Source organism: Cyprinus carpio, chromosome A14 (assembly GCF_018340385.1).
Source record: "Cyprinus carpio isolate SPL01 chromosome A14, ASM1834038v1, whole genome shotgun sequence".
Lineage (NCBI taxonomy): Eukaryota > Metazoa > Chordata > Actinopteri > Cypriniformes > Cyprinidae > Cyprinus > Cyprinus carpio.
The window spans coordinates 22,337,363-22,360,835 of record NC_056585.1 but is presented as its reverse complement, the minus strand read 5'-3'; the positions used below and the strand labels follow the sequence as shown (position 1 = coordinate 22,360,835).

At 38.2% G+C, this 23,473-nt stretch overlaps 1 protein-coding gene and 1 pseudogene across 2 annotated transcripts; both read right to left on the bottom strand.

Moving 5' to 3' along the window:
- Window positions 1–32: 32 nt before the first annotated feature.
- Window positions 33–2,026, bottom strand: LOC122147468 (annotated as a pseudogene).
- A 2,014-nt stretch (window positions 2,027–4,040) lies between these two features.
- On the bottom strand, window positions 4,041–20,581 carry LOC122147467 (phosphatidylinositol 3,4,5-trisphosphate 5-phosphatase 2B-like). Of its 2 annotated transcripts, XM_042770253.1 has the most exons (28): window positions 20,352–20,581; window positions 19,389–19,545; window positions 17,288–17,351; window positions 15,565–15,703; window positions 15,185–15,320; window positions 14,919–15,059; window positions 14,722–14,809; window positions 13,861–13,950; window positions 13,631–13,752; window positions 13,434–13,549; window positions 13,240–13,340; window positions 13,068–13,170; window positions 12,778–12,974; window positions 12,501–12,618; window positions 12,170–12,266; window positions 10,004–10,142; window positions 9,675–9,774; window positions 9,433–9,521; window positions 9,162–9,243; window positions 8,461–8,547; window positions 7,538–7,645; window positions 7,308–7,396; window positions 7,119–7,206; window positions 6,781–6,936; window positions 6,457–6,538; window positions 5,498–6,306; window positions 5,264–5,378; window positions 4,041–5,100 (listed from the first exon to the last, which is right to left on the bottom strand). In XM_042770253.1, exons 2-28 carry the CDS (start codon window positions 19,523–19,525, stop codon window positions 5,001–5,003), a joined length of 3,693 nt encoding a protein of 1,230 aa, XP_042626187.1. In that variant the 5' UTR covers window positions 19,526–19,545; window positions 20,352–20,581; the 3' UTR covers window positions 4,041–5,000. The 2 variants fall into 2 exon arrangements, with proteins under 2 accessions (XP_042626187.1, XP_042626186.1); XM_042770252.1 differs by lacking the exon at window positions 20,352–20,581 and having other exon boundaries at window positions 19,389–20,061.
- Window positions 20,582–23,473: the final 2,892 nt, after the last annotated feature.

The window sequence follows — 23,473 nt, the reverse complement described above, 5'->3', positions numbered from 1 at the left end:
AACAAGACTGTTCCTGAATCCTTTTGGAATGCATATGTCTGTGGCTGTATAAGACTGTTGACAGTTGATAGAGAACACTTGGGATGTCTTACAAAATTTGAGGCAGTCTTCCAGAACTGTTTTTTAAATGATTACCCAAAATGTCTGGGTATGTGACTCTAGAGTCTTGTCTCAGTGCCAGCTTGGGCATCTGGGTTTTTAAAGGCCAGCCCGATGTTGTTTTCATGCACATACGCAGTAGAACGAGTGTTTGTAGTCTGCCTTGTGAACGCTCTGATGAGTTTAGAGCGGTACTGATCACCTGCCAGGAAGTAGAGGATGGGGGTCCACACAGCTGTTCATGCTAGCAAGTGGGCGAGTGATTTTATAAGCAAAGTTTACAATATTAAGGGACCTGCAATCTGCGTCTAGAATACGGTAGCCGTAGTTAGAGCGAACGGGTGATGTGGAGGGTACAAAGCAGATCGCAAACACAACCAGCACCACTATAATAAGTTTAATGGATTTCTTCCGGGATGAACTCTGTTGACTTTGGGACAGGCCCTTTCGAGGTTGACAAAGGGCCCGCGCCATTAAACAGTAGCAAACCATGATGACCAGAAATGGCAGGATAAACAGCAGGACCATCACCACGGAGTTGTAGGTAACGTAGTTGTGAAATTCATCTGGGCGGCTGGTATCATGACACAAAGTATCATTTCCTCTCTGGGAAGTGTTGACGAAACTCAGCTTGGGCACCAGGCAGGCTATCACAGCTATCCAGACAAAACCACACACCACATGGGCATGGCGTGGCTTCACCAAAGTCAGAGAACGAATGGGGTGACAGATTCCAAGGTAGCGGTGCACACTGATGCAAGTGAGAAACAGGATGCTGCAGTACAAGTTGGCATAGAAAAGAAATCGCACAATCTTACAGAGAAAAACACCAAAAGGCCAGTGGCTGCGGTTTGCATAGTAGTATATAAGCATAGGCAAGGAGAGCACATAGAGCGTGTGTCCGACAGGGCCAGATGGAACATATAAATTGTACTGGGTTTCCAGGGCCTCATCTTGGTGATAAACATCCACAGAGCAACAGAGTTAAGTATCAGTCCTAGGAAACACACCAGGGAGTATGATACAGGTAGCAGAATATACTTGAACTCCTCATCGAAGAGACAGCTGAAATTCACTTCGTTCTCAGACCTCGGTATCAAAGTAGCAGACGGAAGGGAAAAATTCCCTGAGACACTTTTCCTTAAGAGTGAATTCATTTCTCTGTTAAAATAACAACAAAAATGATTTTAAGCAATTTTAGAAACAAAGAGTTAGAATTAAACACAGGATCAATTAGATTTCAGTGTAAAATATTATGTCACAAGCTGTAAAATCAACATGAACTACAGGCTGAAAGTGTCTATAAAGAATAGACTATTATGTGTGCCTAAAATTTAGTTTTTTTTTTAAATCGTCTCATAGGGTTTAGGTCTAAAAAGGTATTCAAACTCCATGTCCAAACACGAAAACTTATTCTCATAACTCTTAACTCAAATAATCTCATACGAAACTATCTCCCGTTTGAGAACTATGCTGTTTTATAATAAATCGCAAAACAAAAAGAAAAACTTTTTTTTTTTTTTTTTTTTGCACACAACCGTGCACATATAGGGTACACGAGACGTAAGAGAAAGAGGAGCACGCGGAGTTGTTTTCACGTGCTATAACTTACCGTTCACTCAGTTGAACGAGGTAAACACGTCCCTCCACAGATCAAAACATGAGCTTAGATGGTTGACGCTAATGGTTCCAAAAACCATTCAACTTGTTTAAGAGATTCACGCATCCAGATTCACCGGACTGGGCGCGCTCGAGCTGATGCGGTCCCGCTGCTGTAAGTGCGCTGAGGGGCGGGGAATCAGAGCCAAACGGAGTTTCCAGTTTCTCCCTTCAGCTCCTCGAGACAATTCACCAGTATTTGGTGAGGTATTGGTCAGTATCGCATAATTTTTCTTAAATACCACGAGAAACTGGTAAGGTATTAAAAGTCAAAGTCAGTTTTTATTAAATTTTCATGTTTAAAGAGGAGCTCTTCTTCTATTTTTCCTATTTCTGAGTTTATTTACTCGTCTCAGTATCATATCGCGCTTATCAGTTTCTGCCATCATTGCCCATCACACAGACAGTAATTTACAGCAGAAGCTCATCTCACATGCCCTTTAAACATTATATGTTGGCTCTCGTAAATGATACTGCCCAGTTTTTATGATAAAAATCCTTGAAGGTAGATTATACAACACTTTAACACCATCGCACACATGGTGCTGCTTTCTTTCCGTTTTATATAAGATAGGCCTACTGGCAACTCCAGGCAGACCCCTCTTTATATTTAAAATCCAGGATATTTTATCTTAGTTGGTTAAGGATCCCCAAATGACCTTCCTTTTATTTTATTTTATTTCATTCATTTTCACTGTTATTTCAGTAAGCACCATGTGACTGTGTGGGCTATACAGGCTCCCATATGGAATTGTGCGTATGCATCCTACAAATATTGTTTTCGAAGAAATTAAAGGTTTTCAATATACAGTAACAGAGGTAATAAAGCATATTTGTTTGGAGTAGGCTAAAGTTAATCTTTAGTAAAAACACTTTGACCAATGAGAGATTAGCCTAGTAGTACAGATGCTCATGTGCTAGAACTGATTCTTTAGCAACTAAGAAAAAAATCACAAGTTTATATCAAACCACTCAGATGTGCTGTTAGGTAAATAATGTGAACAGTGTTTGGTCATGGCAGACAACGTGGAAGAGCCTAGAAAATAGAAAGCTAAATGAAAAAAAGGCAAATGATTACACCAAGAAAAACCTTTATCTGCTTGTGATCAGTTTGAGTGTCATAATAGGTTGCATGACTGCTATGGCTCTCTGAGTTAAAGTTCACATTGAATATTTGCACAGTTGTTTTATGATGTTGGCTGCAGTAATAAACTACATAGTTTGATGTTAAATAATCTGTAATATAGTTTTCAAATTCAATTGACTTATAATGTTAGTATTATGCATCACTGACATCTAGAATGTTATAAAAAAAAAAAAAAAAAAAACATTAAATTACAATTTAAGTCATGTATCATGAAAAAAAAAAACTATTATAAGCTGTGTGAATTCTGGGGAGATTAGTTTGCATTGTTGGTATGGCGAGACCCACTTCCTCTGCAGTGCTGACCTGATAGTTAGTCCAAAAAAGTGTTATGGGAAACTAAACTATACAGGAATGTGATCAGTCCACTCAGTATTGTAATGTGAACTGTAGGTCGCCGGGAATACAGCTAGTTCAGTTTCACTCATCATCTCTGGCCTACATAATAACTAATCACTGACAGGTGAAGTCAAGCAGACTGGTGCAGAATATACACCTACTCTCCAGCCATTTTCATTTGTGTCACAAAAAAGTAGATAAAGAATCAAGATTAGCCACAAACTACTGGAGTGATAAAAAAAAGCAAATTTTCTGAGAGAGCAGAAAGGAAGTTTATTTTTGATAAACTGCTGTCATTAAAATTATGTAATACCCAGACTCACTGAGATGCTTTCTTCAGCAGAGAGCACACAAGGATATGAATTTACACTGAACTTTCTCCAGTTCTCCAATTCATATTTCCATTCATATGTCTGTCTGTCTAGATCAATCAATCAATCAATCAATCAATCAATCAATCATCTGTCTGTCTTTCTATCTATCTATCTATCTATCTATCTATCTATCTATCTATCTATCTATCTGTCTATCTATATATCTTTGAGATTACTGCACTTATGTAAGACATGTCTCTGGACATCATAAGGGCATGTTGATGTCATTACAAACACTCCAGACTCATTGTTTTTGATATGTCTGACAGTAAACTCTATCCCAGTGCAAACATAGTCCTCAAAGATCCTGTTTCTATACAAACAACCTTCATATTTGTTCAAGTTTAATGATAATCAAATATTGACACAATAGTATAGATTTAAAATAAAGAAATCACACTTTAATCAATTTTTTTCTGACTTTATAAAACCATCACCATAATCCAAAGTGTATATTGAATAATTTATCAAATTACAGATATACAATTGCAAGAATAAAGACTTTAGGACTGCCAAGGTGGGAGAATTCAATTAACGTCAAGGTAACATCATAAATTAAAGCTAGCTGGCTAAAGGCTAGTTGGCCTTAATAGTTTTATATTAATAAAATCAAATAGAATTACATTTTACAATGTGTATTAAATCCCTGTGGAATATCAGATAACACCTTTAATGTTTAGGAAAAATGTGAACTGTGCTTATTCTGTTACTTTTTGCAGGTAATATTTACAGTTGGCCAGCGATGTAAGACTGGAAATCATTATGTTGGTTCCGTTAAGCATTAAAAATCCATGAGCTTATTTTTAAGTAAAGAGGAGAACAGCATCACTGTAATTAAATCCCTGGGGTAAATAGTAAAATATGTATTCCTCTTTAAAAAAGGACCAGCTGACTCCTTTAGCACACAGTTGGTTTATGCAATTTTAAAAGGGTAATTTATATCAAGGGGTCTCCTAGAAATAAAAACAGTACAATAGGCTAAAAACAGGGATATAGGCAAGTTGCGATTCAGTCACCAGACAAGGTACTGAACCAGAACATTTCACAGCTAATGCTCATATAAGAGACAAGGCTGACGTGTCGTGCCTATTATATACAGAGTATCTACGTATGAGTATCAAGATGGTCAATGATAAAATAAACAATCGAAGAGTCTGTGTTTTAGTGATAGCCATGATTTGTTAGAATTGTTAGAAGCTGTGTTGAACTGTAGTTTATTCCATGCTGGATGTTTAGGACTACAGGGACAGAATGAACACATTGTGTGATGAACTTTATTAATGAATGAACTTTAGAAATTACAAAGAAGAGTAAAAAAATATTTCTTAAGAATACAAATATTGAACTTGTCATATAGTTTCCTGATAGTCTCAGTTTATTTCAGTTCAGTCTTCCCAAGTGATCTTGGGAAGGTTCTCTAAGATTCTTCGTCGATGAGACGGGTTAGACACACCTGCTGCACACAGCTCCTCCTCTGTAATACCACTGCATGAGAAGAGAACACACAATGACATTTGGCAGCATGTACTGTATATATATGTTCACAATGCACCGTTGCTGCTTAAAATCAATAAATGAAGCAAATGCCTGTGAGAACAGAAGAAAATGAAGTCTATGTCAGATTTTGGGCTACATCACATCAACCTGCCTGAAGTAATCAAGATCATCCCAGCCGTTACGGCTGAGGTCCAGCGAGTAGCGCTGCAAACCCAATGTGCTGAGAAGCTCCCGCACTGTTTCTGGGGCTCCATGTAAGACTGACACCTGTGGACACACGTTGCTTTTGTAAATATTAAAGCTAAACCCCAAAGCTAATCCTAAAGTCCATATTTACACAGTGCAATAAACAACATAATCCATAACAGAAAACTACTGCACTCACCCTCTTTCTCCCAGCTGTAGTTTCTCTCACCAGCTAAATCATAATCATATCCATGATGCCTTTGCTGAGACGATATTTGATTATATTGGTAATTCCTGTCTACTGGCTGAAAATCCACCTCACTTAATGATTTTGCAATTTGGAGGGCTGTGAGTGAGTTGTCTCCTGAAGTTGTAGTTGACTGCTCTACTATCCAGGGTACTGAGGATTCATGAACGGGAGCAGTTGTAGACATATATGGGTAGAGCTTTGGTCCATTTCGCATTGGCATGGGCCGACCTTGGTGTAGCCTGTGATAGTCCTTTCTGTCTTTTTCTTTGAGTGGCGCCTGTATGTTCCGGGAAAAAACAGAACTGTTCATGTAGGAGTTTGTGACTTTTTTGACTGATAATACTGAATCCTGTGTCATATTGTTCTTATGGGATTGTAACTGTAAAGATGCATTGGAGGAGGTGGTATGTCTTTGGTTTGGGGATGTATTAGGAACATCTGGACCTGGGAAAAGCTGATAAGAGGAAGCAGTTGACGTCAGTTCACTTTGAGTCTCGCAAGATGATTCATAGGGTGCTAAAGATCCAGGAATGTCAATCTCTGTGAAATCGGACCTCCGAGCAGACCTTTTGCCATGGCTGTGACCTCCAGTCACTCTAGGGAGCTGTATCACAGCATCTTTGGCCCATTCTTCTTGGGATTCTTTGCTGGGTGAGGGAATCTCTTCAACTTTTCGCAACACAGGCACCCCCTCAAAGATGAAGTATGCAGGATTGGTGTAGCTGTTTGGCGTTGCCATATATGAAGATGATGGTGCTCTACAGTGGGAACATGAAGTGTAAATCAAGGTGATGTCCAATGGAAAAGGGTAGCAGAACATGATCATCTGAACAAGTATGTTAATAAAACTACTTTACCATAGAACAAATGAACACTATTTATTAACCTAGGTCTATTTTTTGACTCACTGGGTTGGGAATGCACAGGAATATGGGCGAGACAAATGATCCTTCGTTGTTTCCTTCTCATCCTTCTCCATGCAGAGCCACTCTGTAATGTGCAGGAGACATGTCTTATGTCTAAATGTTTAAATATTGTAGTCATCTGTGACACAGCCACTGGGTTTTCAATGAGCAGTACGCTAAGTTTCCATATTTCAGTTCAAGTCTTAGAATGCTTCTGGACAACATCAGGCAGCACGGCAGCAAAAGAGGAAGCCATGGTAGATAGAAAAGTGAAAACAAGGCCAAAGCAGAGGAGGAACTAAATATTTGAGGAAATGATAGACACACCATAGACCCTTTCCCGGATCCTTCGGCGGTCTGGTGGTATATAAACCCTGATTCGACCTCGAATAGAACCCATCTCTTCTCCTCTGTTAGTCAAGCATGTCTCAAATAGATCCAATGATTTCCCTGTTACCGAGCGAAGAGCCACACAGCATTCGCCTGAAATGGCATAACTATACAATCAATATGACCATAATGTTTCAACAGTGCCTTTCAATAGAAATTAAGAAATTAAGATTATGTGTATGTTCCTGGTTATGATGTAATGGTTTCTAAAAACCGAACCACTGTTTCAGAGAAACTTCATTCAAAAAGACATGAAGCTCATCATGACCATGTACCGTATGACTCAAAGCCATCACATGACTTCACAGACAACAACAAGTGCTGATCCCGGAGATGCTCTAGATCTGAGAACACTGGGTGGAGCTGAAAAAAAGAGAAATTTGATTTGGTGTTCCAACCAAATACTTATCAAAAATAGCATAGCTCCAAATGATCAAATTGAGCCAAATTGCCTCTATCACAACCTTGGGGAACTGTTTTGAAGACCAGCCAAGTTTAAGAAATCCTGGTACCTCACAGTACTGTGAGTCATTCTCAGCAGAACGTCGAGACTCTACACACAAGGAGAAGCATAAAGTAAAAAAAAAAAGATCTGTCACATTTATCCATGACCTCCTGGCATTTCAAAAGGAAACAGATTGGCAATGAAACACTGCATGCTCGCTAGCCTGATTAATTATTGCACAAAAGATACCTTCTAGATAGCGGGAGTGGAACTCGATGAAAAACTTGGCCTTGCTAGAAGTTTTCACTACAGCTTCAATCACCTCCAGCTCAATGCTGGCTCTCTCTGAACCCAATTCTACATCCACAGAGACAGAAAAAGAGGAATGTGAGATGGTTATAACACTAAGAGAAGCATAAAACAAATACTCAATTAAAAAAAACACTTTGATTTTATTTATGGGGTTAGTGTTCCAAACCCATAAGACTTTTGTTATAGTTTTTAAAGCATTTTATACGCTTTTGCATAAACTTTGACACACAATGAAGAAATTTTCAATGAAATCTGAAAGATTTTTGTTCCAGTGTCTATCCATTGAAAGTCCATTCCACCTAAAACTTCTATGCATCAAAAAGTACATTAAAAAAATTGTAAAAGAAATCCATGTATATTAAGCTGTTTTATCAAAGTCTTCTGAAGAGATATAATTGTGTTGAAAATGTATGACTTTATTCACATATAAACACTGATCAGAGGACATATATAAAGCACATCAAACACAGAAAATGAAAGCTCAAATGTGCTTGCTTGACGTTTGAGAACCAATGAGGTTTGTCCTCACGTATCAACTTATGCAACAACCAATATTTTTTTCATTCAAGTTTCTAAAGTAAACAAATATATTATGAGTTTGGAACAACATCAGGGTGAGTAAATGACAATTAAAATTTTTGTGCGCACTAACCCTTTAAGAATGATCTAAAAGTTGAAATCATTTTAGGCTGTCTATGTTGGTGCTGTTAAAAATGTACCAGCCTTGAAAAAAAATGTGTTCGGTGGCAAAGGGAAATGGTTAAGGAATAAGGAAATGCATGTTCAGCAACCCCTAATATAACTCTTTGTGTTATAAAATGACTCAAATGTCAAAAACTCCAGTGTCAGAGACTCCATACCTGTTCTGGGAAACTGTGATATCACACCCACTTCAAAAGTCGCAAAAACAGGAGAGTGATCACTGGTGAAGATGTCATCTGTGCATCCTGATGAACAGAACCAAAGGATCAGTTCAAATATTTGCTAATCAATTCAATTCTTAAAGCTGTAATTGGGGTGGAGTTAAATTTTTTATTTAATGAGTCTAAAAACATACAAACCATCTGAACATTAGCAACCATCCCATTAATAAATAACCAAATTAATTAAACATCACATTCCAATCTCATTGAATGCTGCCATTTAAAAAGATTCTAAAAACACTTATGTGAGGTAGTAATGAAATACTAAGCATTTGGTCAGTGTTGGCTGTGTTTATATACACTAGCATAATATATGTTGGAGGCCTTTGCTGAGGAGGCTGAATTCACATGTTTGTTGAGCAGACGGACAGACAGGATATGACTCTGATTATGGACCGCAGACCTACAATCGTACCCAAAGTAAACCTTTGTTGTGCAGGGTAGCTACACACATCTCATTCCAAAATTCTACAAAAATAGCAGTCCAATGTTTTAGTTACTTCCCTCAAGCTGAAGTGCAAACCAACAAAGGAGAATGCCTAGCCACTTGATGCATTATAAAGACACTGTAATGCATGGACTACATTTTTCTTTTGCACTATTGAGAATAAGAATTGGGAGAAATAGGAATAACATACCATATGAGGTACAGATTATGTGTGACTCTGGGTAGGACTTCCACAGAACTCTATCACACCAAGAGGGCCCGTTGACTTGCACCTGAGGAAAGTTTGAATTGAGTTTTAATAAAACAAAATAATACAAAACAAAAAGGATGAGATCTATGTCGTCACACATGATGAGTCAAATCATATCACACATTTTATTCATGGGTCACTATAAGTTTATACAGGATGTTAGGATGTCATTAACAAAGGCTGATAGATTAAATGAAATTAAAAGTTTTACCCCACTGGACTTGTATTTCTGCCATAGATAACAGTCTCTAGAACCACGTTCATACCGATAGGTGGGTGGAAACAAAATCTTCTCCTCCTCTTCACAGACAGAGCAAGAACAAAACCAAGAACGAAATATTAAAGTGTCTGTTAATGATTTTTTTTTTGTCCCACTGTTGTTGTGTAATCACATCTATTGATTTCATGTATCTGTGGTGTCCCTGGGAGGAGAAGAGCAGCCGCAGTTCTTACTAAAGTTAAAAAAGGCCTTTCTTCTGTGCCGCTCTCTGGTCAATTGGTCTGCACACATCAGCTCCTCGAATTCTCGCTTTGAAACATGCTTCAATATGTCCTGCAAAAGGGAGACCTCAGTCAGGGACAGGTGACCTTCAATATATAATACAAGTGAGCACAAGGATTCATAGAACAACTCAGTTCGATTCAATGCGCTTAATGGGGTCTCCTTAGAGCAATGTTTGAATTACTATGGATCACTGTTAATAAAAAGCAGTGAGCGGGAATAAGTAAAGCTGGAGTGACTAATATCTAGACAGAAATAAATTAGATATAAGCTATGTGACCAGAGCATCCAGGTCCAGGCGGTAGTTGAGGTCTCCACACCAAAAGAGATGATTGAAACGAAGGCTAATGTCAAATGTGCTGAGCTGCTTTTCTCCAAGAGACAAGAGTCTGAGGATGTCTTGGAAGTTGTGGTTCCTCCTAAGACAGGAAAGAGGAATAATGCAAAATAGACACTCGCACATACACAACCATTCTAAAGTTTGGGGTCTATAAATACAGCAAAAAAAGTAATAGTTTTAAAAATATACAAAAATGTTTTCCATTTTAATATATATTTAAAATGTAATTTATTCCTGTGATGGCAAAGCTGAATGTTCAGCATCATTACTCCAGTCTTCAGTGTCACATGATCCTTTAGAAATCATTCTGATATACTGACTTGATTCTCAAGAAACATTCCTTGTTATTATCAATCAATGTTGAACACAATCGTTCTGCTTAATATTTTTGTGAAAACATTATTTTTTGGATTTTTAAAAAAAATAGAAAATCCAAAAGAACAGCATTTATTTGAAATAGAAATCTTTTGTATCAATCTAAGTCATTACTGTCACTTTTGATCAATTTAATATGTATTTGCTGAATAAAATTATTCATAAAAAAAAAACTGACCCCAAACTTTTGAACAATAGTGTACAACACATAGTAACATGATGTTATATAGATGTTTCATACTTAAAAGGTCTACTCAAGTGGCTTGAATTGCACAGCATTATTTGGCTTGTCTAAATACTCACACTTACAGTCTTAGCAACTTGAGAGCACGTGCACACAACAGGAAGTGCACAAGACTGTTCCAGATCTTAAAAACACCAAAGTGGATTTCCCTTAACGCACACTAAATCCACACTCAGCAGCGGTATTCAAGGCTAAGTGTATCTCATAATGCACCATGTTCTGGAAATAAATCATGAGACTTTTTGCAGAGATTATGCGAGATGTCTCAGAAACCTTTCCAAGTTAAATATGAATAATAATTAGATATTACATAAAATTTGGTACCAAAACACAATGTGTTGCACATTTTATTGGTGCAAAGGTGAGTATGTTTCTTTTGTACAACATTTGCAACTGCTTTTTTAACTGCTCTTAATTAGAAGCAACACAATTACTAAATTGTGTTATCTGTTATAGAGACTATTGAACAGACACAGACAAGTTTATTTTTGAATGCAAAATATTGAAAATCAAATTAAAGCTCTGTAAACACTTGCATTTTTAAAACACTATAACTGTGTACCATCGGGTAATAGAAAAGTTCTACACACACTTGTGGTCTTGGGCTAAATACAGAAAATACGTCATGCAAGTAGACAAGCGGTCAAGTGAAAAGACCACAAGTGGGGGTATTTGGACAAGCTCATCCTATGTGTCGACAATTTTAAATGAAACACAAAAACACAGTGTGACACATAAAAAACATCCAAAACTCTTTTTAAGATATCCAGTAGTGTTTTGTTTCTATCACAACTTGGACCAGAGCTGTTGAGCTCAGCAGAACTGCATTTGACAGTTTATTTTCAGCGTCTATAGTGTAGGGGGCGGGACACTTCAGATTCTAGAGAGCATTGATCGGACAGAAAATCAGATGAGAAGCTGACGTGTAGGGTGATGTCATAAAAATAATCTATCCATATTTGCCAAATTTAAAGACTGTAAGTTTTGAATGCTAACAAATTCTGTCATTGTTTTACAGCACATTAGCTTACAGATAACCTTAAGACTAACATATTCATACTTAAAGCCAAAAAAACTTTGAGCAAGGTAACTAATGCAGTGGTTCTCAAACTGTGGTCTAAGAGTTATTAGCTGAAAAATATAAATACAATAATTCATACACATTGAAATAATCAACTGATTCATCAACTCATAGCAATTAATTAACTGATTTGGTTAACTTTAATTTGTGATAATTTCATATTTTGTCATGTGTTGGTTAGCCATTAAAGTATGGTGTATGATGACCATTTTTTTCTCTGGAAGTTCAGTGCTTTAAAATCTGTTTAGATTTTAAAAGTTGTGTAATGTATTCCAGGATAATTTGTGCCCTAATTTTTTTGTAAAGTAAAAGAGTATTTGGGTTGATATGTGGTCTGCAGTTTTTACTTTTGGTCCGTCACCACGTTTGAAATCCACTTCTATATTTTAAAGATATGTGTGAATACCTGAGTGCTTTATCACTACCAGAAGTCAGATGACAGTTAACAAAACCCATTGAGGTGCCATTAAAGAGAAGAGAAACTCCTACTGCTCCCTTATTTCCTGTAACCACAAAGAAAAAAACAAATGAATCTAAATATATATATATATATATATATATATATATATATATATATATATATATATATATATATATATATATATAAGTATGATTTATTTATCACTTGATTTGTTTTGCTTGGCTAAAAGACAAGGATATACAGGAGGTGAGAAAACAGAAAAAAGAAGAGTTAGTGGGTGTGTTTATTGGTTTGTTTGAGCAAGATATATTTGTACCGAGTGTGTTCCCCAGGCCAGTTTTAACACTAGCCGTGTTTACTTGACTGATGCATCCTTCATGTTCTGGTTTCACAAACACAGCCAGTCTGACATTACAAAGGGACTGTACTGCTACCTACAGGAGAAACACAATAACACACTCACAATCTACTCTCACCAATTTAACACTTTAATGTCATCCAATCAAATGATTAATATAGATACGTGATCAAAAAAAGAAGAAGAAGAAACTTGTGTTCTTGACTATGAACATTTTGATTTCATAAAGTCAGACCTGTTTGAAGTCGATGTTGGTTGCACTCCGAAGCGTGGCTCTGATGTGTTCAGCCCATTCTTTCTCGCCCTGCGGGTTGTCCTGAGTGCCCACTGCATAGATATCATGAGGCAGGGAGGCGATGGACTCATCTGGGGTGAGACCCAGACCACAGCAAGTAACCCAGGACTGAAGTGAACCGGGTGGTGGAGTGCCCCCTGCAGGCAAAATACAGAAACAACAATGAAATATTTTGCAGCAACTGTTGAGGCCATAATATTTATTATTAATGATATACTGTATATCCATACCCATGTTCCAGGTGCCCACAAACACAGAGATGACATCAAGCTCAGACTGCTGGGAGTGAGCAGCTTTCATAAGCTGCAGCAGCCGACAGAATGCTTCTCGTTTCTGTGGGAGACACATCAGTACATCAGATTTAGACCATTTAGGTAAGCCAATTCAAGTCTTTCTCCTCACCTTTATGCTTTCAAACACAAGTTCTCTCGGCGGATTGTGATGACTGTCTATGACCATTTTCAGCTTGGCAGGGCTTCTCTGAATCTTCACCAACTGCACGACTAAAACATAAAAGCATTAGATGGCATTTACTAGCCTTGTATGATAATAATGGAGACTGAAGTAACTCAGGTTTTAAGGCAAGATAAACTCACTCCTGTTGTGTGTGACAGTCTCCACACTGAATGAGCCAGTCTTCTTGTCAAACAGCAGCACTCCTGCATCTATGTCTACTGACACTGTTTGCCTGCCATACCTGACCACCTTGACCGACATGCACATAAATAAATGCAAACACTTTCATAGTTTAAATATTACCAGTAAGCAAAACAATAGGCACTAATGTGCTACCTGAAAGCTGTGGACAGTGTTAGGTTTTCCCAATTTTTGGGGGACTGTGATGGACTCAGGAGGAGTGACTGGTTGCAAAGATAAGTTGTGATTGGTTACAGCTTCTTGCAAAGCTTTGAGAACCTGAAAAAGACATGATATTGTCATCATCATCACAGACAGAAATGCAAAAAGATGACAAGTATGTGGTTTGTGTGGATTGGCATGCTGTTTTTGTCATATGCATCATACCCTCTTCTCTAGAGATGACAACAGGTTACAGAGGGCAGTGAGCTTGTGAAGTAAATTATCCATGTTTTCTTCAGGGCTCTTTCCTGTATTCTATTAAAAAGAGAGTTTATAAGACAACAGGAATTTATAAGGTAAAGGAGACATTGATTTGTCTCCGCTCTGCATGCTCATACTATGCTGTTGCTAAGGCGTTCTGAGAAATTGCGAAGTTGTTCTGAGTGATTGCTATGCGATTATTTCTTGGCACAAGTTAAAAGAGTTTGCCTCCAAGGCTCTATAATATTCTGGTCCCTAATGATAGGATCTAAGGCACTGGTTCTCAAGCCCACTAGGGGGCCTCAGAAAACTTTAAATTATTGCAATGTATATATTATTGTTATAATAATAATAATAATACAAAAAATAAAAACATTATATAAAAACTAAAAAAAACACAAAAAAAATGTTTAGTAAAATTAACTTTGGTGAACTTTTTTTTTGGGGGGGGGGGGGGGGGGGCTTGAAAATAAGGCAGTCATATCACTTAAAAAGTAACAGTAAACCTTTTCTCAGCAAGCTGCATGATTTTAGCTATTATACACTAAATTAATACTTAGGGTCAGGGGCTCAGGGCTTTGTTCAAATTCCTAACAAGAAGAATGAGCAATAGTAATAGTGATGCTTGCCTGTGCAAAGACCATTAAAGATCCTATTCCTGTTTGAACATGTGATACATTTTTGAATTTGTGGTTCCCTATATCAGCCACACAGTGCAGTGCTTCATAATTCAGGAAAATGTTGCACGCCAAGCCAATTTATTAAACTATATTAACATTTATTAAAGAAAAATATGACTTATAATAGCAGCCTGTATTTGTGTACCTGCATTGTGGAGAAGGTGAGGTGCCCACAAGGATGATCAAACACTTTTGCTAAGGTTTCCAAACTGGACAGAGTCTGGTCAATCTCACTGTGGTAAACAAATCAGCAATAACTTTTTCTTGAAAATATTCAGATGTTCTTATTCCAAATAATTGCAGCTGTGTGTAAAGTGAGATGTGATGTTAGAGAAACAGCACCTGTGCAGACTGTCACATGCACGGCTGAGGATGCACTGAAAGTGTTGCAGTCCTGATGTGCCTCCTTTCACATTCTCCAGGTCCTTACACACATTACTGTGTAGATACTCCTCCAGTAATTGTACAATCTCACAGCCTGCACTGCAGAGGTAAACATTGGTACACTGAGCTGTAAGGAGCGACACTGTTTTCACACAATTTTATATAAAGGCACAGAGCTACAGACAGTGATATGTGATCCATAAGTCATGTGTGAATGAATGTACCTATTTGGCCTGAGCTCCTGAAGCCTCTGCAGCAGTAAATGAGCTGCTGAACTGGAAGGTGGAGGCTGGCCTGCAGGGGACATTGCACGTGGTGGAGGGGTGACAAATGTTGAACTTGGCTTCTCATCGTCTCCATCTGCACCAAAAAGACACCTGTATTTAATTGTTTAATTGTAATAAATTTATACTAAAACAACCAAAACACTATAGTTTATATAAGTTAAATCGTCATAATCTACCTACCAAAATTGCCCCTTCTTCACAGCACAGTGAATGTTGGTTAAAAGCTATAGTTTGAAGCAATGCACTCACTGAACTGAAGCGCTTAACATCTTTATTGAGAGAATGTTGTTTGTCAGTTTGGGCTTCTATCATCTTACCTGAGCTCTCATCGTTGGGGTCTGATTCACGCATAACAGGGTAAAGCAATGGGGCCACCAGACGTTTTTGTGGGTGTTGATAACCCATAATTAAATCACTAAGAGTACGGAAACAATTCACCTGCACTCCCTGCGTGGCCTGTAACAAAAACACGAATGACCCGACACATACAGGCAAACAAATTCAGGAATCAGTTACAGCAGTACAATGAGTATTTGAAATATGCATAACAAGATTTTAAAATTCTGTCCTAATATGGGAAGGTGGAAAGGGATCATCAGTGTAGGTTAACAGGAAAAATCATACTACCAAAAGTGTGAAAACTTTCCTACAAAATCTGTATGATGACAGGCCTGGTTTCACAGACAGGGTTTAGACTTTTACAGGTTTTTAGCTTTTATAAACGTGCCTTAGAACAAACATTACTGGTGTGCACCTTGAGACAAAACAATGGCACTGACATATTTAAAAATATGTCGGTGCAAGTTTCTTTCAGTTAAAACAGCCCAGACATGCATTTTAGTCTGGGACTAGGCTTAAGGGTTATTTTTGATTTATATTTCAGAATTGGCTGACTTTTTGTTAAATAACAAATATTTAGAATTCTGACAGACCTATTAAACTTGCATGCCAAAAAATAATTTGAGACTCTCCTGCATAAACTAAAAAAAGAATGGCAGAAAATGCAGAACTGCTAGGTTTGCCACAAAAAGAAGTTGGACTATATAGTCTATGTAACTCCCAAAACATTTTAGTTTTTCCGCTTTATGGACCAAATATACAATTACATTATGATGCCCTCAATCTTGCGTCTGCCAAATTCTACATACCACGAACAGCCACTAGCCAGCTACCCACTGTGCAAACAAGAGCATACACACACACACACATACTCTACTTAAACCATCAGGCATCATGACAAATAAAATAACCCACTCTTTGAATGCCTTTTTTTAGAAGCTTGTATTTTGAAAGCATGGTCGATAAAACCATTTTGGCAAAAATGTTTAATTATTTCCCCTAAAATCTCCAAATAGCCGCATGTTTTTTCCTTCCAAGTGTGCAGCTCTTGAAAAGCGATTAAAAGAAATCAGACACTGGGAGGGGGAGAATATTCAGAAAATGTTTCTTTTTCACAATAGAAAGCAACACTAACTTAATAAGCCTCTTCTTGTGTGTGTATATGTTATCCATTCTGTGTTTTAAATAGGAAACAGGCATTAAATTCACTTTTAAAATATAAACCTTACTGGTAGAGTGTTTCTGAAACACACCAACACATCTCATCCATGCACAGAAAAGAATTTGCAAAAATGCATCTAGTACTGCTGCCTGGCCAAAACCTTTGACATAGAAACAATTATGTCACACATATTTTAATCTCCACACAGACAGACAAACCCATTCTGTTCATTCTGAGTGCAGGAGGAATCTGTGTGAAACATTTTATTGACAGCGAGTGCCACCAAGGTCAATTTGAAACCAACACAGCTGCATGCTTCAGACAGCAGACAATAACAAGTCTGCTTGTTTTTTTGAAGAATAAGAAAAACTGAAAGTAACTAGATGAGTATCAAGTAATTTCCATGTGAAATTGCAAATTCATTTAAAGATACAACCATCATTTAAGGTCTCCTGCCTAACAAGGCATAATTTTCGCATGCATTTACTTTCTTACTTGTGACTGTGCATTTGACTGTGTGAACTCCTTTGTCTGCTCACCTGCACAGCCAGTAACCCATCTGCATCAGGAAGGATTCGGTATGTGTGAACATGTCGCTGGAACCTATGGACAAGACAGACAGACTGTTGAATCTAAGATAATACAGTAAAATAAATAGTCTTAAAGCTGAAGTTTACCCAAAAATGAATGTGTCTATCAAAATGTAGTGACTGTCTTTCTTCCATGGAGCGCAAGAGGAGATGTTAGGCAGGATGTTTATGCTGCTCTTTTCCATACAATGAAAGTGAATGGTGACCACGACTGTCAAACAATATTTTCATTGAAGAGCAACTGAAACTACAGTCAGTCAGTTGTCAGTTTTTAACACATATGACTTCATGAGACTGCACATGTTCTGTGTACCATAGTGCTTTTTTTTGTCCTTTTTAAGATCTCATCAGCTTGTACACGAGACATCAGCTCAGACATTCTGCTAAACTTCTCCTCTGGTGTTTAGCAGAAAATAGAAAGCCAACCAACCCTTTAAATAATCACATAAATAGAACATTTTGTGGCTTCATGAAACACTGTGTTCATGCCTGACATCGATGGTTTCCATGGTCACCACAGGGCAGCAAACATTAAATTTACTTAACTTAGGTGAGTAGATTTTGCTGAATTCAGTGAATTTCTATATAATAATGTAATATTTACTTAAATTCTTTAAGAATGTTAAGTACAGTAGGAAGTAGATTGTACAGAGCAGTAGCAGTAAAATTTAATGTGAAATTAACCTTGAAATTTTACTTTAAAATTTAGTGCAAGTAAATCCTACAAGTAATTTTTTTCAGCGTGTTTAATTCTGAAAGTAGGTTAAAAGTTAATTTATACCATATAAAAGTCCACAGTAAAATAAAAGACAACCAGTTAATGTGGTCACTGAGGCCATCAGTATGTGTCATATCATACATGATCATATTTCTGTGCCCATAGGAGGTTAGATATATCAGAATTTGTGTTCATTTGCATCTGGCCACACAACCTGGAATATGTATTCAACTGAGACCAGTGAACACATGATTAGAAAGCTCAGTGTTTCCAGGTAATCTAAAAAAAGAAAACAAAGCACAGAGAGGAAGTGCGACTGTGTGAGTAGATGTTTTGCATGTGAACTGTTTCAGAGAGAAGAAACGAGGTAGAGGGCAAGGGAAAGAATGAATGAGAGAGAACTGAAGAAAGAAAGTAGGGAGTGCAGTTGGAGCTGGAGGGCTCAGCCTTCAGGAATGTGTCTGGCTGTGGGCCACAGTGGAGAGAAAAGCAGTGCGGTCACTGGAGCCTGTTCCCTCTTACAGGAGCCAGAGACAGGAGGAAAACAGGGAAAACTGAGGCCTGAACAAAGCTGACCGAGTGGGGCCTAGAGGAACTGCTGTAGACTGGGTGTTGTCTCCTGGAGCTCATGTGCATTGAGATAGACAGTACTAAACTAAAAAAGTAGCCATAGTAACTGTCTTACCAAAGTTCTGCTGAAACCTGATGGGGAAGGCAGACACATGGCTGTAAAATCCATCTCACAGGCAAAGACTATAGAAAAAAGGACTACAATAGTTTGTTGACTTTTTTAAGATACCTGGTTACTATTGTGATTTACTTTAAAAGGTCATTGTGCATCACCAGGAAGTGTTGTAAATAGACAGCTGGGTGTGGTGCCAAACTCATTCTAGGTAAATTTATCACATCACAACCAAGTGTGTGTAAAGGCTGGAGTACACTATATGATTTTTAAAATCGGAACAGTTTTCAAAACACTAGGCATCATTGTAAATGGGTTACAGAAAATCCGGTCATCATACAACAAACGCACACTACTAGACTTTCATGCTTTTCTGAACACAACAACTCATGCAGAAACATGCACCTTGTTGCTAAAAGATGCATGGCTATATGTGTTGTAAAACTGGCTAAAATATCAAACATATTTGACATCCTCTGACTGGTTGAAACCATTATACACTGTTAATTTTTAATGAAATTGGTCAATTCTGACCACCTAAAATCTGCAAATTGGTTCTACCCTTTGGCATCTAGCATTGCCTCATCATTCATCTGCAATTCTGTGCAAATGTTGTGTAGTGTATTATATTATTAAGGTGTTGTACTCACAGCAGACACAAGGCGTAGGCTCCAGGCACAGATTCGCTGTCCCTCACCAAGAAGCTGCCATCTCTCCCCGCACGGGCCAGCAGCTCTTCAGCTCGAACACGGCTGATGTCTCGATGGTACCACGCTGCTGTTGTCATGGTGCTTTCAAAAGAGTGTCCTAGCAGAATATAATACAGTCTAATTTCCAAAAACCAAAATGGTTGACACAACTTCGGTGAAAGATCACATATTGATACTGTTGATCTCCAGTGATACCAAAACCAGAGGTCCACACTGTCTTCCCCTCTCTGTCAAGAGCTGAGCATGCAGCATCAGATCCAGAGATCGTTACGGCATCCAAAAGCTTTTTTGTTTACACTGTCTATTGTGTTTGCCTTCCCATGAGCATGTGCGTTTTAAAGGCAGAATGCATATTTGGCTTGAGGACAGATCCAGGACCGGCCTCCTCCTCTCGTGATCTGCAACAACTCCACTTGTGAGAGCTTATTACAGAGTGAGACTGAGGAAGATGACAGAGCATCCATACACATGCTGCCCAGCCCACTGACAAAAGCTCCTATTGTCTGGCAGCAAAAATATCCAAGAAGAGGAACCAAGAGTGAAGCCAAGCATCAGCTCCAGACTGTGCAGACATGAAAAGGCAGTGGAGCAGTACCACCACAAATTCAAATACTTTTCCACTCGGTTGGTTTTGCCTTATAAGGGCAAAGCAACACCCCTCTGAGAACTTCAGCTGATGTCTGGAAACTCCACTAAAAAGACAGTTAACTCCAGATAGAGGTTCACCAACAAGCCTTAGGGTAAGAACTAGACCTGTACTCCATTCGCAAAGATGAAAAACCATAAGGGTCAGCATGTAGATGTAAAATTAAATTGGCTGGACCCCTGGTAAATGTAAGGTAGTGTTTCACAACTCCAGATGGCAGAGGAAGAAGAGAGAGCAGAAAAAATGAAAACACTAACCTGAATTCCTCTAAGTGACCTCACATCATCGGTGGTTCATGAACCTGAGCCCAGCGTATTAGTAACTTCCAGTCTCACTCATTCTTTCTTTCTACCCCTCCGAGGGATCTTCAGAAAAACCCACACAGTAGCACTGTAGCTAAATCATTGTCACATGCTTTGAATCGGTCTCTCTCCCCTTCGTACGCTAACAGCTCAGAAGATCTGGGTTACTGTGCTATGCTTCCAGTTGTTTTACTCCTTCACTCCTTGTTGGCTTCTCATCTCCCTCTGTCTGTCCAGGAAGTGAAGAACACAAGCTCTGCCATATGGATACGATCATCCCCCTTTCTCTGCGTCTCTTGTTTTGTCCTTCTCCTCCTCCTGCCCTCCTTTTCTTCTCTCTTTCTGTTTCCAGCTGCTTGATTAACACCATCCCTCACTACTCAGCAAAAACCCCTCTGCAAATCTCACCACCAGACACACATCACATATCTCTGTTTGTTGTGAGTGGGCTATAAAAAGTCTTTCCACCTATTAGGTAGCTATGAAGGAAGTCAGGCGGTCCCTAGAAGTTTCTACCGCACCCTTCATTCGTAGTGTTGTCTGTTCAGTGTTGTGGCAATAGACCACACTAGGTCGTATGAGGGTTCAGGTTTTTGTACATGCAGGAGCTTTCAAAGGTGCCATCATTTAGACTGCCAACAGCTACTCCATTGTGAAGCACTGATAAAGACAAATGATCACGGAATGTAAAAAAATCTTTATTTTTATCCCCCCGAATATGTAAACCTGAAGAGTTCATCCACACTTTTCCACCTCTGCTCTTGTTGTGGCTTTTCTGGCTCTGATTTGCATTTAAATTTTGCATTTAAAGTCGACTTAAATTGCTGTTAGCAACCTACTTTCATAATGTGATGCATTTTATCCATCCCAAATTAACTGGATGGTAAAAAGAGTTACACAGGTTACAGTCTATAATCACAACCTAAAGGACAAGCTCAACACCTGTAGATATTCTACAGGATTTACACTGATCAACACAAGTAGGATTTACACTACTTGATTGCGACAATGCTTTCCTGGGCCAGCAGCAATTTTTGCAATAAGTGTAAATAGTAATTATGCTATCTATATTGTTATAAATAGTATAACTTATATTGGCAGATACTATTTGCATTTCAGTATTTTTGTACATTAACAAGATGCAATAATAAATGATTGTTTATAGCTTGGCAGAAGGCAGATTTGAATCTGGGTCGATCGCATCAAAAGCCAGTTCTGAGATTCTTACTCTCTACTGCCTACTCCACTAAATACATTGAACCAAAAGTGTCTTTTTTTAATTTTGAGTGTACCAGACATTGGTGGGTGGAGCTAGTGTAAATAGCATTTGCCAACAAGTGTAAAGACTATTTGCACTATAAAAACAGTGTAAAAAAAAAAGTATCTTCCCCTCGCTTGGGTCCCAAGTGCGCATGGCCCCTGGGCTGTGCCCATAATGCCCATTGGAAATTCCATGTAAGCAATGTAAGGAGAAAAAGGAAAGTCACTTTAGAGGATAAGCACTGTATTAGATTTTGTTTAAAGATTATTGAAAAAAAAAAAAAAAGTAAATTCAATTAAATTAAATTTATTAGAAACAAATCCATCATTAAACGTTTTCAAACTGTTGCTTCCGGCTTAAAGGGATACTCCACCCTAAAATGAAAATTTTGTCATTAATCACTTAACCCCATGTCTTTCCAAACCCATAAAAGCTTTGTTCATCTTCGGAACACAATTTAAGATATTTCGGATGAAAACCGGTAGGCTTGTGACTGTCCCATAGACTGCCAAGTAAGTAACACTGTCAAGGTCCAGGAAAGTATGAAAAACATCGTCAGAATACTCCATCTGCCATCAGTGATTCAACCCTAACGTTATGAAGCGACAAGAATATCTATTGTTTGTGAAGAAAACAAAAATAACGACTTTATTCAACAATTCGTTATTCAACAAACCGTAGCGCCATTTTTTAGAATATCCGCTGAACGCAAGCAGTGTACGCTGTTCTCACAGAGACAGATCTAGATTCAGTGGTAGCAAAGATCAATATATCAAAGAAAATACAGAAGTGATCAGATAGTGCTACGTCCTTAATAACAATGAATGAAATGTTTAGACCCCTACTGATGATTAAATCTAGAGTGTGTCTACCTTTGTGTGTAGGTCCATGCACATGCTGAATCAGGTCAAAAGTGTTTAAAACAGTTTTATCATTTCTTTTGTAATTTTGTTTTCTGCATTATCTATGTGAATATTAAAATCCCCTGCAATAGCAAAACAGTCAAAGTCTGAGGAAATCATTGATAACATTTCTGTGAACTCTTCAACAAAGGCTGGATAGTATGTTGGAGGCCTGTAAATAATGATAAACAGAATGCATGGAGCACCTTTCAGCACAATCACTATTGATATTCAAAAGACAAGTTACTGACCAAATCACATTTGCTTGCATTGATAGACATCTTTAAATAGAGCAGCTACACCTGTCCTAACACCTCTCCATCTTCACACCCACAACATTAAGTGATTCGAAGAAGTTGTGGTCATCTTCGCCAGCAAAGGATGAACAACAACCTACAAAAAGTTTATTTTGTTTTGATCCAGATTCTGTAGATATGAAGGTCACATGGTTGGAACGTGCCCGTTTTTTTTTGCGCTCTTTTCTGAAGGTACAGTCCATCCTATTACCCCCTGGGGTCATTTTTACACAACACACAATGGATTACATCCATCTCTGACTAAGGCTAAGCCATCTAAGACATGCTCTCAGTGTCCAGCAATTCATACAGTCACAGAATCTATTGCTTCTCTTCCACCTGAGGGAATATTGGCCTTTTTTAGCACCAAACACAGCAAAGAACTGTTTCCAGAGCTTTGCTTCCGCATGCTAAAACTCCCCAATCCTAGCACAAGCAGAGCTTGACCTTTATTTTAATCACATTAATTTTTGACTGCATTGGCCGGTAATTCAGTGTGAGCCATTAAGACCAGCAAAAGGTCAGACTAGCAAAGAGCATTACCTGCTTATTCCAAAGTATTATGAGAAAGAAACAGGTGTTGGAAGAGGATTTGCCCTCTCTAAAGATAGAACCTTC